General features: G+C 37.2%; 2 protein-coding genes across 3 annotated transcripts in view; one reads left to right on the top strand and one right to left on the bottom strand.

Annotated features, from left to right (window-relative positions):
• LOC144963214 (lysosomal-trafficking regulator-like) overlaps positions 1-7,638 on the bottom strand; it is a 93,486-nt gene extending 85,848 nt beyond the window's left edge. Inside the window, exon 1 of the mRNA XM_078897079.1 lies at positions 7,408-7,638. The gene's annotated coding sequence lies outside the window, so the exon portion shown is untranslated. The remainder of the gene's footprint in view (positions 1-7,407) is intronic.
• LOC144970012 (cap-specific mRNA (nucleoside-2'-O-)-methyltransferase 1-like) overlaps positions 1-18,496 on the top strand; it is a 425,811-nt gene that overhangs the window by 385,258 nt on the left and 22,057 nt on the right. Inside the window, exons 1-5 of one of the 2 annotated variants that reach the window (XM_078909170.1) lie at positions 7,671-7,834; positions 16,328-16,512; positions 16,885-17,043; positions 17,529-17,621; positions 18,130-18,201. In XM_078909170.1, coding sequence (XP_078765296.1) covers positions 7,819-7,834; positions 16,328-16,512; positions 16,885-17,043; positions 17,529-17,621; positions 18,130-18,201 — 525 coding nt within the window. In that variant the 5' untranslated portion in view covers positions 7,671-7,818. Of the gene's footprint in view, positions 1-7,670; positions 7,835-16,327; positions 16,513-16,884; positions 17,044-17,528; positions 17,622-18,129; positions 18,202-18,496 lie in introns of those variants that run through there. The other variant, XM_078909181.1, reaches the window with a different exon arrangement.

The raw sequence follows: 18,496 nt of genomic DNA, 5'->3' as shown, positions 1-18,496 counted from the left end.
ATCTAGGCAAAATTCAAATGACACGGTCGGTAAAGACTTGAAAATCACATGGTTCTAATTCTGTTATACACGACATGGCCTTGAAACAACTTACGAAATATTATACTGACAGAGACAGTGAACTCCTCTTATTCGAACGTGGTCAGAATGCTTTCGGAAAAGGTTGGTGTAATGAATGAGTCTTCTTTCTCATATCAACAACGATGGATTGTGAGGATTGTGTACATTCCACAAGACCAAATCAAGACACCGTGGGAAATACATTGTGTTCATCCATTTCATTCAAAACGGAAATAATTCATAAATAAATAAGTAAAGGACCACCCGAATATGTAAACAATCCACTACCCCCCCCCCACCCCCACCCCCGAACCCCCCATTCAGTGACCCAGATAAAAACAAATATATAATATGAAAGCTGACGCCATTCCCTGTACCCAGTGAATCAATCAAAAATAAAAACATATCTCCTACCCCCACAAACACATGTTTTTAATGGAAAGAGAGAAAGAAGAAAATTATAAGGTTAAAAAAATATTTTGAAAATTATAAAATTTAAAAAATCAGCCAAGTCTTTAAATAAATCTACTGGAAAACGTTTAGGTTCACTTCGGCTAGTTGCCATTCACAGCTACCCAAACACTGCTGGGTGGGCAGGGGGGAGCTATGTGGATAATCCCTTCCCCTGAGGCATTAAGGTTCAAGCGGACCCTTGAACTTGATGCACATATCTTATCTAGTTGTTTGTCCAAGGATTTAAACTTTCCCTCTCTCTCAAAAATAAAGGGAAACAAAAGCTGATTAAGACAAAGAAAACCATAACACTATACCACACTTTCACCATGTTATGTTAAAAATTACATACATTACAAGGTTAACATAAATCCACAGCGTCCATGTCACGCATTCGCCGAGAAAGAGTTGTTTAAAAAAGAAAAAAAAAATGAGAGGGTGGAATAAAAGAAAAAAAAAAAAAAGAAATAATAATAAATAAAAAAAACACGCACACACACACAAGCAAACCACAATGATTTCGAAAATAGTTTTACACTAAAGTCACGATAAAGAAACTAAAACGACATCAAATGTGTCACGACCATGACGTAACTATAGTCGGCCATGGTCACGACATATGATATGCTTAAAGTCTTAACTTAGCATACAAAAGACAATCATCATTTAATTTCTTCAATAGTTTAGAAGTACAAATTAAAAAGTTCATAGCAACAACACAGGGGGGGGGGGGGAGGAGAGAGAGAGAGGGGAGAGAGAGAGAGAGAGAGAGAGGAGAGAGAGAGAGAGAGAGAGAGAGAGAGGAGAGAGAAAAAAAAAAAAGAGAGAGAGAGAGAGAGAGAGAGAGAGAGAGAGAGAGAGAGAGAGAGAGAGGAGGACATTGCGATAACTCGGTAGAGTCACAGCCATCTTTATAGATGGACGTGGTAGAGCACACGCTTCTCAAACAAAGAGCCAGTTTAAATCCCGGATGCAGTTGAGATTTTTTTTTTTTTAAATCTGACCCCGTATCCAGCCTGCAGTGATTGGATTGCTGGGTCTGTTCGACCCCTGAGAATGTATTTTGCGATAGATTATCGTCCTATCCAAAAGGTAGCAAGCAATTGTTGATGTTTAACACTATGAAAGCCAGGATAAACTCCGGATCCTTTGGCATCGTGGCTCAAACGGACAGCTTTAAATAGACAATGTTCGTGTCGCAATGAGACTATAATAATATTATTAGTATTAGAATGAGGATGCAAATTCCCCTATCTAAGAGTGTACCAGGGTTATTAAGTCATATGAAATCCAGTTTTGTTTATTTATTTATTTATTCATTGATTTTTAATTTTTTTTCTCATTATTTTTAAATTTTTATTTATTTATTTTTTTTTAATTATTATTTTTTTTGTTTTTGTTTTAGTTTTTATTTATTTTATTAAGGTCAATATCCCTATACCTGTTTACTGTCGTATTTAAAAGATGGGAGATAAATCTAAACTGGAAAAGTGACGACAAACATTGGGTGTCACCCATTCCTGAGGTTAAAAAAAAAAAAAAAAGATCGAGGATGCAGCTGGGGAAAGAGAATCCAAAAATCAAAAAATAGAATGAAAACTGAATGCCTTCTGCAACATAAAATCATTAATAAAATTACCATAAAATTAACGTCTCTTTTTGATAATATTCTAAACTATCTAGGCGTTTGTAATCAGGGGAGAAAATAACCCCTTGTTAACTGGAGCAGTGATTGTCACAGTGTTGCTGTCGTAATATATTGTGCAAAAGGTGAAAAGGTGGGGGGGTGGGGGGGGGGTGCTTTATTGAAAATTGTTGTCTGAATTTCATAATAGCTAATAATAGAATCAATGGGTGTTTGCTTTTTCAATACATAATATATCTTCCTCTGGTTATTATTATTATTATTATTATTATTATTATTATTATTATTATTATTATTATTATTGTTATTATTATTATTATTATTATTACAATAGACAGACCTTAATATAGACAGCTTTTCCTAAATTGGCACTGTTAGCTTGATGTGAATGTCTTCCTCTACTTCCCAAGCAGGTTAAATTAAAACAAAATCAACTTCATACAGCACAAGCATTCATAGTAATTACACCACGCTCGCGTGCACGCAAACAAACACACACACACACACAGTGAGTGAGAGAGATGAGAGAGAAGAGAGAGGAGGAGAGAGAGGAGAGAGAGAGAGAGAGAAGAGAGAGAGAGAGAGAGAAGAGAGGAGAGAGAGAGAGAAAGATATGTCATACGTCAAGAGAGATTCTAAAAAACAACAGAAACAGAAGAGAGAGAGAGAGAGGAGAGAGGAGAGAGAGAGAGAGAGGAAGATAGATAGATAGATAGAGAGAGAGAGAGAGAGAGAGAGAGAGAGAGAGAGAGAGAGAGAGAGAGATGTCATACGTCCAAGAGAGAATTCTAAAAAATAAACAAACGAAATTGGACAGAGAGAAATACAGACCTGCGAAAGGCATTTAAAAATCCGAATTTAAGGAAGGTTGTAATCAAAGGAAAACATAAAACCTTGTCTGAAGCAGTCGTTAAAATATAAACTAAAACCATATGATATTTCATATGAAATTTTAAGACTGAGTTTGTTTGTTTTTTATTCAGAGCAAAACAGCTATATGGTTATGAAGTTTCCATATAAGTAAGAAAAGTAGAAATATAATGGATTTCATGATCTTATGAATCTGGTGTTTTTTCATTGTAAATAGCAAAATATTATTTTAAGAATGGTTGTCCTTTTGTGTAAACTTTAGAAGAAAAATTACCATTGCTTCCTTTGAAACAAGTTTAAATGTGAAGTACATTTTCTTGCTCAACAAAAAACAAAAAAAAAAAAAAAAAAAAATGCAATTGCACAGACTAATTCAAACAAACAGAATAGGCATTAATCATTAATCAGTATTGGTGTGGTATGGAGTGATAAATTATGAATTGCTCAATCCATTGGTGGTTAGTGCATAATATAGTAAAGGTCTGTAAAAATGCAGATGAAACAGTACCAGACAAAACAAGAGAGAAAAATACAAGAAAAAACCCAAAATAAAAGTCGACACTTATACAGAATCCAATCTCACAAAAATTGAAAGAACACTTGCAATCTGAACCCGCAAAAGTATTCTTCAATCGAGAATATCTTTTGGCCTCAGTTAAACTCTTTGATATTTTCAATAAATAATGAATCAACTGACAAAGGCACTTCCAGGTGCCGCTGCCAAAATCGACATTCTTCTTAGTGGCAAGGATGCAACTGATCATTTACAAAATCTGTGAAGATTATTACAGCAACTTCATGATAAAGGATTTCAATGTAACCCAAAGTAATGCTCTTTTTTTGGAACCATAGTCCAACTCTCTACTTGGATCATCTGCTATCAAAAGAAAGATTGCAAAAGTTTAAGAAATATAAGTTCTATGAAACTACGTTTCGGAGAGATAGATTGAAAAAAAAGAATGTTCGTGTTATTCAGACTTTGTGCATTTTAATTCCCCATTGTGATGCACTTCAAAATCTTAACTCAGCACTCAAGTGGTTAAACATGAAAACATCAACAGGTCGTGTAACAAAGAATAAAACATTCATCTAAACTATCATTTACTAAGTTTTTATTTTTAATATACATACACAGTAAAATTACTTTAAACCGAAAAATACCTTAATCCGCAAAGAATTTAATAAATTGTGCTAGTTTCTTCATTATCTTTGTACTAATTCTTACGATGAACCGAAATACTTCTAAGCAGGACTTTCTTTAAACCGAAACAACTTGAGAGCACCTTCCCTTTTTCTCTCTATATTTTTCTTCAAAAATTCGGGAAGGAGGCCACACGTAATAATGCCCGGCGATATTAAACAGAGCGTAAGTATAAGATGAGGGTGATGGGTGGGGTGGGGGGGAGGCAAACACTTCAATCGCTGCACTTGGGGTTGGCCAACACCACAATCGCACAGACTGGAAAAGGAAGACAGCGGGTGACTGGCATGCGAAAAATGAGGAAAGAGGGGGAGTTGGGGTGTAGAATCACGCAAGCGAGATGTTCTCGCTCATGTGTTGATGCTTTGGAACTGACTGGATTTGCAACACTACGATAAGGAAGGGGGGGGGGGGGGGGGGGTGGTAGACAACTTACCATTGACATGCCATTTCATTTCCACTTTGTTTAAATGTGTGTGTGAGGGGGGGGAGAGGTTCTATGTAATTAGGCCTTTGAACCTAATGGCTTTTCAACAAAAGACAGCTTAGCATTGACACGCCTTTTCATTTCCATTTCACTTCACCTCTGAGCAGCACAAGAATTTTCGATCTTATTTTAGCTTTGCATTTTACCAAAAGATGTCTAAAAGAAAGCACTGTGCTTACACGTTGGAGTTTAAAATCAAAATATTATGTGAAGTCGATGAAAAAAAAGTTGATCAAGACGGAGATATGTAAAATACACGGCATCCCGAACTCAACTCTTTCACTTTCAACAATTTTGAATTGAAAACGAAAACCCCCCAAAAATATTTTTAAAACACACAAAAAAAAAAATTAATGGTTACGAAGACGGCATTTACTCAACAACTCCATTTAACGGGAAACCAATGATACGATTAAATGAGCAAATTCATTAAATAGTTACTACCCTTGAAAAACATTGCAAAACGGGAACTTACTTTAAACCAAAATGTCTTTAAACCGAAATGGTTTAGAAGGCCCCCAAAATTTCGGTTTAAAGTAATTCTACTGTACTTTCCAACTTTTTTATGGGCATTTTATTGTTTTTATTTTTTAAAGTTTTTATTTGTTTTCTTTATAAAATCTGATATTAATAATATCAATATTTTAAAAATACAAATTACTTTAATTTTATTTCATTTTACCATCAAGCCATCAATTTTGTTTCTCATATTTAAATATATTTGTTATCAGTTGTATTTACATTCTTAAGTTCTTAATAATTATGGTAAGAAGTTCTTTAGTAATAAATTTTGACAACCCACATATTGAGAGATAGAGAGAGGAATATAAAATTATATCAATTGTCAGTCCAAATGATGTAATGGTAATAGCAATAAACCCGAAGTGGTATAGCAGAATTCTTAAAAGCCAGAACCTTCCTTCCAATTCAAATAGACATACAAACTGCTTTTATTTGTGAATCCTTTTCAAAATATTTTGCCATTTTATTTATGTAATTAAATTGCCAGGGGTAAAAATAAACTCGTTATGTCATTATGCAACATGTTTATATCTTTTCATGTAAATTCTGTCTCAAACCCGTTCTTTCTTCTATGTAATAAATCAAAGAGAGGAAGTATTTGCAATTGTTTCAGTGAGATATTGTATTAGGGATAAATCCAAAAGCGATTCAGCAAATTATGTCTCATATCTAACAGATTTCAATTACGTAATTTGCGCCATATTATGTAATAATTAGTGATAATAATGTGTTATTTTGAAATTTGTATCTGTCTCTTTATTAATGTAAATGCATCGTCCTCAATAAGACGAACATTTTGGTATACAATCTGTTAATAAAAACTCCATATTGACTGATTTAGAATTTTTTTATTAACTTGAGCTTTGAGCTTTTTCTATATAGCGAAATATCCACCAAACCTGCTCAAAGCATTTAACAAAGGGTCGCTGACTAAAAGCAGCATGTAACATGTAGAAGAAGACACGACGCCTGTTAGGCGATATTACAATTTTTTTTCCGACAGAGACAAAGTCAAAGCTGTCAATGGGCAGGTACTCATTTTACACCTGAAGTAATGTGAAAGAATGTGGGTAAAGAGCCTTTTCCAAGGACTCAACTATGTGCCAAGCGAGGCTCGAATCCAGGACCTTCCGATCCGAAAGCTAGTGTCATGCCACTAGACCACAGAGCCTCACACAGTTTCGATCACAACTTTCCAATGGAAATTTGGGGGTAAAAAACAGGAGGCCTTCTGAAAGCTCCTCTTTCAATTAGTATTTTCACCATGGATCTTTTGATATACGTTTATTTATTCAATTTGTCGAGAAGAATTTTATAAACTCTAGAACAAACCTTGCATTGATAGATTGGTGAAATTTGAAAATTTCCTAATCTGACCATTATTTTGGTTATCCGCCGCCATTTGTTTTTTGAAGTATTGAAAGATAAGAGATAGTGCAAAGCAGTCCTAGGTTGTTTTTTTTTCTAACTAATAGAATTTGGGTTAGTTTGAGGTCGGAGGATTTTTTTTTCTATGAGGGTTAGTTATAATGTCTTCTTAGTAAGGGTGCTAGGGTATTAGGTTTTCCTATTAGGTACGAGACGTCTACGTCTAGGTCTGAAACTGAAATTTCAGACTTGGAACTGTCATCATAAACATTTCTAATCAAGATAGAAACAAAATCAAATTGTCATGTAATTGTAATCAGTGCTGCTAGTTATTTCATATGATATTGGTTTCAAGTGCAGAGATACAACTAGAATTTTTGTTAAACTCCCTATGCCATGCATCAATCAAATCAACGCAAAATGAAAATGAAAAAAATGTTGCAGCACTCGTTCCGTTACCGTTAACCGTTAACCCGTTAACGTTCCTCGTTGAAAAATATAACATAATATAATTTATAAGCTAAAAAAAAACGCACGTTTTCTGTTATTCCCACCTGTCGACACGGTAAGTCGAGAGGATATATTTTTACAATCTTTATTTTTCATAAAAGCTTGGTTCATCACTTTATAAAGTAAAGTAGGATAGGAATAGCCTAGGAGGAAAAATGATGCTGGATCGTAGAAGTAGAGTCGAAGTCCGAGTCTCCCAGAGCCCAGGATCTCTTGTTTGTTTCGCACTTTCACTTTCACGTAAAGATGACTAATCAAAAGGGCTGAAATTAAAATGTGAAAAAAGCTTACCCAATCAGTGCAATTAATTAAGCCTCCATAAAACAAGGAACACCGGACTTCTTTAATCATTTTGTCAACAAACTTATGGAACAATCGGAAGCAGAAAATGCAGAAAAAAGTCAGTGGTTTCACGTGATCTACTTGGGTAACTGAACTATTTTTAGGCACAAGTACGGGAATTTCCGAAAGGTGTTATTTTCAAGATTACTGTGAATTTAGTTGAAAACTTTGAATTAGCACAACAATTTTACTAAATAGAGAACTACTGTGTCAACAGCAGAATTCTGAGAATGAAGGATACTTTCGATTTTTGTACTGCCGTGCCAAAATCTAAATCTAATCTCAGCAGAGCATTTGATTAAACTGATTAACAGAGAAAAAGGACCTCTTACCCAAACTACTTGGCAATTCACAGCCAAAATGGAAACTCTCACAGGTAAACCACCTATTGTCATTGAATTTGGGATTCGTAAAAAAAAAGGACGAATGTCTTTCAATTTCAAACTTCAACTTCTGTAGAAGCATCAACTCCTCTCTAATAGTAGAGACTCTATATTATTATTCAATATTGATATTGAATCTTCTCGCTCCCCTCACCAGAAACACAAAACTTGAATGAAATATCGGACATCAAAACTTGTTCATTTTCGAATTGGATTTATGTAATTTCTGCCTTCGAGAGGATTCCGGCTTGTGTGTGTACTTGAGATATCTAGTTGAGATTAGTTAGATACTTATCAGATTGGAGTGAACAACAAGATACAGTGATACAGTACAGCTAAGACTTAGATAGATCTATTCATTTAACAAGTAAGAAGATGAGCTTAAACAGCAGTAGTAGGAAAGGTAGATCTGGCAGTGCCAGTACTAGTAGTGGCAGTAGTAGGAAAGAAAGCCCTGCACCGATGAGTACAAATAAGGCAAAAGCAAAAGCTGAGACTGAGACTTGCGGAAAATGTGAATATGTATGCAAAGAGATTGAGAAATGCTTACAGTGCGAGCTCTGTGACCAGTGGTTTCATACTTTGTGCGAAAAGATAGATGATGACACCTATCAACTGTTGAAGAAAGACTCAGAAAAAGAATGTCCGCTGCTGCATTACTACTGCTCTAAGTCCTGCAACAAAGTGGCCTCAAAGTTCTTGGGCAATTTCATGCAGCTTGAAAAGGAAGTAGATAAACTCAGGAAAAAAGTAGAAGACGTAGATAAAAGTGTGAATATCATTCAAAAAGGTGAATTCACAGAGGAGATGATAGAAATAGTGAAATCAACAGCAAAGGATGAGATAGAGGCCTACCCTATGTCTGAGGCGAGTGAGATTAAGGAGAGACTCAAGAAGTACAGAAGAAAAGTCAGATAGAGTAAGACAAGATATAAATGAAATGAGGAAAATCAATGAAACTGAGGAGAAGAAGCAGGCAATGGTGAAAAAGAACCTGGAACTAGAAGAGGAGAGAAATGAAAGGGCTAAGAGAGTGAAGAATGTAATTATGTATGGCATACCAGAAGCTAAAGATGGCGACAACAAGGAAGATATAAGAAAAGCCCAAATGGTACTCAAAGAGTTGCAGGTTCATGGAAACAAAGACAGCCTCAACCCTATAGAGCAAGTGATCAGATTGGGCAGAAGAGAAGATAGACCAAGACCCATGAAAATAAGTCTGATGTCAACGGATCAGCGTAACACTGCTCTTAGGAACAGCAAACAGTTGAAAGACCATAAACGGGAATGCTTACAGAAGGTGTATATTGGAGCTGACCAAACAATTATGCAAAGAGAGCAGGCCAAGGAGTTAAGAGAGGAGCTGAAGAGAAGACGAGAAGCAGGGGAAGATGTAGTCATATATAAGAAAAGGGTCATTTTCAGGGAAAAGTTTAGTGAACAAATAAGAAAGAGAGACAGCGATGTTGGAGGAAATGACTGGGACTGGGATGAGGAATGACTATATTGGAAACGTGTCAGTCCAATTGCCCAAAATGTTTCTGAGCAAGGACTCGAAGACAACAAGAAAATTCAAAAAAGAGAAGTACCAGTAAATGATAAGGAGGGGCAGCACTTGAATATGAAAAATACCCTGAAGTTCATGTACACGAACGCAGACAGTGTGATGAATAAGAGAGAGGAGCTAAAGGCTATGGCAGAAGAAGAAGATCCAGATGTGATAGCAATAACAGAAGCTAAGCCAAAGAATGCAACAACACACCCAACAATAGCAGAGTTAGGTATTGAGGGATACACTATAATAGCTAGCAGAGATTTTGAAACTTCCGGCAGAGGAGTATACTTATTGGTGAGAGAGAACCTGAAGGTTAACCCCATAGAGGAACTCACAGATCACGACTTTAGGGAGAGCGCTTGGTGCTCGATTGGAGTAACTGGACAAAGTCAGATACTAGTAGGAGTGATTTATCGGAGCCCAAATAGCACAGGAGAAAATAATGAGAGAATGTTGGAGATGATAAGGAGAGCATCACAAAAAAAGCATTCAGAGATAATTATTATGGGAGACTTCAACATGCCGGAACTGGAGTGGAAAGGGATGGACGAACCAAAAGAGGGAAGCCTGGAGGAAAGTTTCATAGAAACCATTGAAGATTGCTACCTACAACAGATAATAAAAGAACCCACGAGACAGAGAAAAAACCAGAAGCCCAACGTATTGGACTTGATATTGATGGAGGAAGAAAATGACATAATCGACCTAAGACTGAGCCACCCACTGGGAAAAAGCGACCATGCGACCATATTCCTAAAACTGAGGGCGACATCAGAGACTGTAGATGAAAAACTGACACTCAGATATAGGAAGGCTGATCTAGAGAGTATGAAAGAGGAACTGGGGCATATCAAATGGGAGGAAATACTAATCGAGGACACCGTATGAAACAACTGGAGTAGATTTACCAGAGTACTTAACCAATGCTTCAGAAAAACATCCCGAAAAGCAGAGGGAACCGGGTTGGGAGAAGAAATCAACCTTGGATGACGCAGGAAGTGAGAGAGGCATTACGGAAGAAGAAGGCAGTAAATAGAAGATACTCTAGAAGCAAAAAGGAAGAGGATTGGGACAAATACAAAAGAGTGAGAAACGCAACTACTAAAATAGTCCGACAAGCGCATCAAAAGTATGAGAACAAGATAGCAGAGGAAACGAAAGAAAATCCTAAAGTATTCTGGAGTTATGTAAACAGTAAAATGAAGACAAGACAGGGAACCTGTGACATAAAAAAAGAAGATGGCTCTTGGGCATCTGAAGATGAAGACAAGGCAGAGGTGCTAAATCTCTTCTTTGCAAGTGTCTTTACAGTGGAGAACCAGAAAAACTTGCCAGATATTGCTAAAACAAGTAATATAGATACTACACAATGGCCGATTACTGAAGAGAGAGTAATGAAGAGACTACAAAACCTAAAGGAGAGTAAATCACCTGGACCTGACAAACTTCATCCTTACATCCTAAAAAACTTAGCAGAGCAGCTAGTAGAACCCCTAACCAAGATATTTAACCAGTCGATGAAAGAAGGAAGACTACCAAGGGAATGGAAAGAAGCTAACGTCACAGCCATATTCAAGAAGGGAGACAGAAAAAATCCAGAAAACTACAGACCAGTGAGCCTGACATCTGTCGTCTGCAAGCTCATGGAACAGCTGATTAGAGAAGAAATGGTTGATCATATGACCAAGAACAAACTATTCAGCAAAGATCAACATGGTTTCATGGCGGGAAGGTCTACAGTAACAAACCTACTTGAAACAATGGATGACTGGACGAGAGACCTGGAATTAGGCAACAATTTAGATGTCATATACCTCGACTTCAGAAAGGCATTTGACAAAGTTCCACACTGGCGCCTAATCAGGAAATTGGAACAGTATCAAATTAATGATCAGACAGTCAAATGGGTCCGAGATTTCCTCAAAGATAGAAGACAAAAAGTGATAGTGAATGGAACAGCATCAACAGAGAGACTGGTAACAAGTGGAGTTCCACAAGGAAGTGTACTGGGACCAGTTCTCTTCCTGATTTATATCAATGACTTGCCAGACAATCTATCATCTAAATGTAAAATCTTTGCCGATGATACTAAGCTCTATGGAGTAGCTAATACAGAAGAAGAAAGAAACACCTTACAACAAGATTTGAAAAAGCTTGAAGAATGGTCCGAAATATGGCAGATGGAGTTCAATGTAGATAAATGTGCAGTTCTTCACCTAGGAAAAAACAACAGAGAAGCAAACTATATAATGAAAGAAAAACCCCTGCAGAAATCCAATGGGGAAAAAGACCTAGGAGTATTTATTGATAGGAAGCTAAACTTCAAGAAGCAAATTAAAGATGTTCAATCTAAGGCTAGTAAAACACTCGGAATAGTGAAAAGAAATTTCAAGAATCTGAAAACAAAACACATGACTACCATCTACAAGACTATGGTTAGATCAAAGCTGGAATATGCTAACTGCATATGGTATCCGAAGTTTGAGGGAGACAAAGACTGTTTGGAAAGAGTGCAAAGGAGAGCAACAAAACTTATCACACACCTGAAAGACAAAACATACTGTGAGAGATTGAAAGAATTAAATCTCCCGACTTTAGATTACAGGAGAAGAAGGGGAGATATGATCCAAACATATAAAATAGTAAAGGGAATAGACAGGGTAGAGGCAGGATTCCTTAAACCAAACAAGAACATTCAGACACGAGGAAACAGCAAGAAACTGAAAAAAGAACGTTTTAAAACAAATGAAAGAAGGAACTTTTTTTCATCTAGAATTGTAAATAACTGGAATAAACTACAAGAAACCACAGTATCAGCAAAAAATTTGAATAAATTCAAAGCAGAGTTGGAGATAAGCAACACCCTAGGAAACAAGTTCAATTATAAAAATTGGTCCAATCATTAATAGATGAGGAGGAGCGAAGGAGACTACACCAAGTCTAAAAGCTCTATACAGAGGTATCCAGGTATATGAATGGTCTACGCTCTACGGTAGACTGCCGACTGTAACTGTAACTCTAGACTAGACTCTAGGCCTCTACTTATACTTCTACACTTCTACCAACTACCAGTACGAGGGCAGCAGCTTCTAATCTAATACTAATATTGTCCCACACAAAATTTTGGCCTATCCCCAGGCGGTAAATTCGTTGCCGCGCCGCATATATCATAATAATAATATATCATTCTAGCATATACAGTCCCGAACTCGCCGGTTGGCTCGTGACATCATACATGAACATGAGTCTAGGTGGAAAGTCCCTACTGATGAAGTGTTTCTGCCGTTGCCGTTAGTTTAGGCATGTTCTTGATCTCTGTCGATTTGCCGCAACCCAGTTCTGCCAGTGTCTCCTCAGTTGAAAAGCAGAGGCATATGTGCATCGGTACCGTTACTGTCGCACTCAACAAATAACATTTGTTGACTTACCCTTTAGTTCTCCTACTCCTAGATCCCGTTAGTTATTAAGAGTTATCGTTCGTGTTACTGTGTATGCCACATCTCCCCTCTTTTGGAGGTGTTATTCCCTATTATCCCATTATCCCTGTCGATCACGAAAACATTCTTAATCAATTCCGATAAATCCCCAACACTTGTGTAAAGTTCCTAACTGTTTTATAAAGTCCCTGTCTTCCATCCTAAATTGTTAGTGTGAATCATGTCATTTGTGGACCCGAGGCCATAAGGTCGTGAATTTCAAATCAATGGAAAATGAACGAGAAAGAAAAAAAAAAAAAATATATATATATATATATATATATATATATATATATATATATATATTATATTATATATATATATATATATATATATGAATTATAAAACAAAAACCATGAAATAATAGTGCTCAACTTTAGTATAAAAGGAGCTATTTATAAACATTTGAAATATAATTAAGATAGTTTGACTTCTACAACGTTGTTATCGAGCGTTGCTCTCATCAGGAAGTGAACTTCCTGATGAGAGCAACGCTCGATAACAACGTTGTAGAAGTCAAACTATCTTAATTATATTTCAAATGTTTATATATATATATATATATATATATATAATCGAGGACCATCTCAGCTCCTGTGAGATGTCCATATCAAAAAGAAGAACGGAAAAGAAAAAAAAAATACATATAATTAAGGATCATCTCTTCGCCTGTAAGATGTCCTCAAATGGTTTGGTTTGTTTTACAAATCAAGCCTCTTTGGTGACTTGATGGTTCTCCCAAAGCTGCTAGTGCGAGTGTCAGCCTGGGGGGTCGATAGTTGCGATGGAAGTCCGGGTGAGGGCTCGCCTGCTGTTTGAACTGGTAGGATATGGGGATCTTGCTCGAGTCCCTGAGTATTGGAAGTTGCAGTGGGTACAAGAGATTTGATGTTTCTGGGAATGGGCAAATTGTTGTTATCAGGCTGAAGGATGTATGACCTAGGGTTGGGGTGTTGCCTGATAACCTTTGCATTTCGTCCCAAAACTTTTATGAATACTTCGTCTCCAGGGTGAAGTTCTGGTTGGGATTTCCTGGCGAGGTGACGTGTGTTGTATTGTCTACACATGTTTTCCCTGTGTCTATCCTCTCTTTCTATGAGCACGTCTTGGTCCAATAGTTGTGGATGTAATTTTTGTTTCAGGATGGGCAACTTTGTCTGTAGTCTTCTTCCCATCAGGAGCTCACTTGGTGAGAATTCGTTGAAGAGAGGAGTTGCTCTGTAATTCAGTAATGCCTTTTTCAACATGTTTTCAGGGTTTGGATTGCTCTCTCGATCATGCCGTTACTTTGAGGATATCAGGGTGAGCTCGTTATGTGCGTGAACCCATAGTCGCGTGCAAATTCCTGGAATTGTGAGCTTAAAAACTGAGGGCCGTTGTCCGAGACAATGACATCAGGTATGCCGTGCGTTGCTAAGATGGACTTTAACTTGTTGACCACACATGAACTAGCCTGCTCTTCTAAAATTCTTATTTCAATAGTCTGTTACAGACAGGTATGTCTTGCGTTTAAGGTAGAACAAATCTGCAGCCACTCTTGACCAGGGTCGATCTGGGAAAGAGGAAGGAAGAAGTGGTTCCCTGACATCCGGTCTCAGTTTAGCGCAAACTCTAAACTTTTTAATCATGTCTTTGATTTCACTGGAAATGTTGGGCCACCAGACAGCGCTTTGGGCAAGGGCTTTGCATTGTGCCAATATTGTTTTAGGAGTGTGTTGGCAGGCATATAACCTGGCCAGCTGGTGCTGCAAAACTGTTGGACTTCTGCAATCACTGGATCAGCCTTTTGATGACTTATGATTTCAGTCATTTTGTGGAAACTTGCTGGGAGTGAGTTAAAGGCTTGTTCTCCCATGGCTTGAACCTCTCTGTTGAAACAGACGTCTGCTATGCTAGGCACACTTGTTGGTGCTCTGGAAAGAGTATCAGCAATAATCTGGTCTTTGCCCGAGACATGAACAACTTCAATATCAAATTTGGCAAGTCGAAGACGAAACCGTAGAATCCGTGGAGGTAATTTAGAGAGCTCTTTAGACATTAAGAGGGGCACGAGGGGTTTGTGGTCAGTCTCTATGGTGTACTGAAGACCTTGAACATATTCGCTGAGTCTTTCAGAAGCCCATATTGCAGCTAAGACTTCCAGCTAAGGTTTCCAATTCGATGACTGCATACCGCTGTTCAGTTTCGGTCAAGGTGCGAGATATGTAGCACACCGGTTTTCTGGAACCATCTATCTGGACCTGGATGAGGACTGCTCCGATTCCTTCCGTTGATGCATCAGCCGCGATGATCGTTTTCAGATTTGGAGAATAGTGTGCTAGCACCGGGGCGGTGGTCAGTTGTTGCTTTATGGTTTTGAAAGCATTTTCCTGGGAGTCCCCCCAAATCCAATCGTGATCTTTTATGAGGAGTGAGCGCAGTGGGGTTGTCATGGCTACTAGTCCAGGGGCAAACTTTGCAATCTGATTCACCATGCCGAGAAATCTTTGTAATTCTGCAACATTTTGAGGTGGTGGGAGATTTGTTACGGTATGGATTTTGTCTGGGTCGACTCTGACCCCTGAATCATCGATGATGTGGCCAAGAAATTTCAATGAGTTCTTGGAGAAGGAACATTTTTCATTTAAGGTGAGACCTGCGTCTTGAAGAAGTTTCTTAGTCTTTCGCACCCGCTTGTCGTGAGTGGCTTGATCTGGAGCGTGGATGATGATGTCATCAATGTGGCACACTACTCCTTCTTGATCGTGAAGTATTTCGGTCATGGGGTGCTGGAAAACTTCAGAGGCCGACGAAATACCAAAAGGCAGTCTGTTCATACAGTACCGCCCAAAGGGTGTGAGGAATGTTGTGTATTCCTGGGATTCTTCTGATAATGGTATTTGCCAAAATCCGAATCCCGATAAAATACCCTCATTTCTTTTGTGAAGTATAAAGTTATATCTGAATTATCAAAGTTTTTATACCATGCATGATGTGAGAGGAGAGAAAACTATTAGAGTGTATTTGTGTGTGTATAAGAGAGAGAGAGAGAGAGAAAGAGAAAGAGGGGGGGGGGGGGGATGATGACAGCCTTGTTCTTGTAGTCATTCACACCTAAAACAAGTCGGTTAAATTAAGTTGTCTGGTTTCACCCTCTAGGCAGATTCTGATGAGAAATTGGGAAAACGGAGAATTTTTTTTAAAAGATTTATTTATTAACACTAGCACAATGCCACCATTGCATTATTTTTTACAGCAGCTTTCTTTGGTGCAACTCGCATCAATTTTGTCACATTCTATCAAAAGTTGTAGTTTTTATAACATCACTAGCTACATTTCGAAATTTTTGTTATGTTATGAATAGATAAGTCAATTGCTTACTTTTTTTTCTTTGTATAATGAATATAGAATGAATGTAACAATTATTTGGATCATTCACCCTCTTCATTGTATCTCATAATTTTCATCATTATCAGAAAGTGACAGCGAGGAAGAAATACGTCCATCGTTCAACCAGAGTGAATCAAGAGGCAAGAAAAGACCGTACGGAATGTCGGCACAAGGGGATGGAAATGGCCAAGACAGCTATGAGCCTGGTGATTTTCTGAAAAAGAAAGCATCTTCTTCGATAGATATGTCTGATGCAGCCAAGAAAATGATGGTGAAGTTTATTCTCTTAGATGAAGTAGCATTTCCTTTCTTACTGAATGTCAGCCATTCCATTGCTTTTCTCCTAACTTTCCATCTTAAACATTTGTACCTCTCTTATATACTGAACAAGTAATTATATTAGGATGGTGCTGCTCTGCAAAATTCTGATTAATTTACAGATAAAGTGAATATGTGTAAAGTTGACTTATCATTTTCCAAGGTTGTCTTTTCAATGACATTACATAAACAAGTGTTTTTGATGAAATAGGTAGTTAATGAAAAAGCAGTGAATTATATACATACACATCAATGCATATAAACGCACAAAAAAAGCTATTTTAATCAATTATGAATTTTATCACTTTTTATCTCTCCATCACAGGCCAAGATGGGTCATAAAGTGGGAGAGGGTTTGGGTAAGCACGGTCAGGGGCGGACTGAAATAGTGGAGGCCTCTCAACAAAGAGGGCGACGTGGTCTTGGTATGGTTGTGTCCGGTTTTGAACCATCAGATGTCAATTGGAACTTTGAAATAGAAGAAGTAAGCTGTTGATATTTTCCTTCTTTTTTTTTTTTTTCCTTTTTTTTTAATTACATGGTTGCATTCTTTGATTTCTCTTATGTTGTCATGGTTGTCCTGATAGCTCAGTTGGTAGAGCATTTGCTTCACACACAAAGGAGCCGAGATCGATTCTGGATGAAGTCTAGATTTTTTAACATCCTCTCCTGTCCACCCAGCAGTGATTGGGTAGCTTGGTTTGTTAGTTCTTGTGGAAAGTACTTTGCGATAGACTAGTGTCCTATCAAAAGGGTAGCTAGCAAATGCTATTGTCCATTTCACGCTATAGAAACCGAGATAAACTCCAGCTCCAAGGGCTTAATGGCTCTCAAAGACTATGTTGTTGTCATCCAACTATGTGCTTTTGTCAAAATAAAGTTCAATATATATGTTTTTTTGCTAATAATTGATGTCAGGGTTGAGTTGAACAGGACTTCAGTTTATGTGTTCGCAATATCTATCATAAGGTACAAATTGATGAAGAGGTAGACTGGCTGCCCCCGTATACAGAGGACATTCCCTGCTTGGATGAAATGATGTCATGGAAAGTCACTGGTCCAGTAAGTTTTGACATATTTATAGTCAACTAAATATAGAAAAATATTATTTTCATCTTGATGTGAAACAAGCAATGAAAAAAAAATGTCAGAAACACAATGTTAAGGAGAAGATAGCAGTGAAACATATTCGAATCTTCACTTCCTTGAGTTGGCATCCTTTGTCTTGCACAGAATAAATGACGCTGTGATGTGATATAAGCAATTACTTCTTTAAACAAATGGAGGCACTGAGTCCACTCATTTTTCACTACTAATTTCCTTTTTTTTTACTTTAGTTTCCGACTACTGTAAAAAACCTCAGATTTTTTTTTTCTTGTAATAAATAACTGTATCTTCTTCATCTATTTATTTTTCAATCTTAATCCTTTTAAATACCTGCTGCCCTCACCTTTAGCAAGTTAGCAGTAGACACATTTAAAATTGAATTTTTTTTTGGATTTCGTATCTTGTTATTTTTTTCTTCTAGTAATGTTTTTTTCCTTATTTTTATTATTTCTTTTATTTTCAGAAAAAGAGAGAAATAGATGATGAAACAGATTTCTGCTCAGAAGAGACCTTGACGCTTGTTCTCAATGGCAAAGTATGCATCAAAATCCAATTCATATTTTTCTTCTTTTTTTTTTTTCCCATCACATATATTTATCAATATCTGATTACTTTTCATTTTTTTATAACCTCACTTTGGCTTTCAAAATGGTCGTTCTGAATTGGAAATATTTACTAAAAGTTAATATTATCCCTCTATTAATTTGTGGCAGCAGCTTCTTATGGTCCACACTATTATGTTATGACGATCGACCCAATCAGCAAAGTCCGGTCCGCATTCGTGCACCGTCGCGAACCCGCCTGGTAGCATCGTCACAACACACCTTTCG

Source organism: Berghia stephanieae, chromosome 1, assembly GCF_034508935.2.
Source record: "Berghia stephanieae isolate SIO BIC M18660-M18661 chromosome 1, UCSD_Bste_1.3, whole genome shotgun sequence".
Classification (NCBI taxonomy): Eukaryota; Metazoa; Mollusca; class Gastropoda; order Nudibranchia; family Aeolidiidae; genus Berghia; species Berghia stephanieae.
The sequence above is the reverse complement of the archived record's forward strand: the minus strand, read 5'-3'. Positions and strand labels throughout refer to the sequence as shown.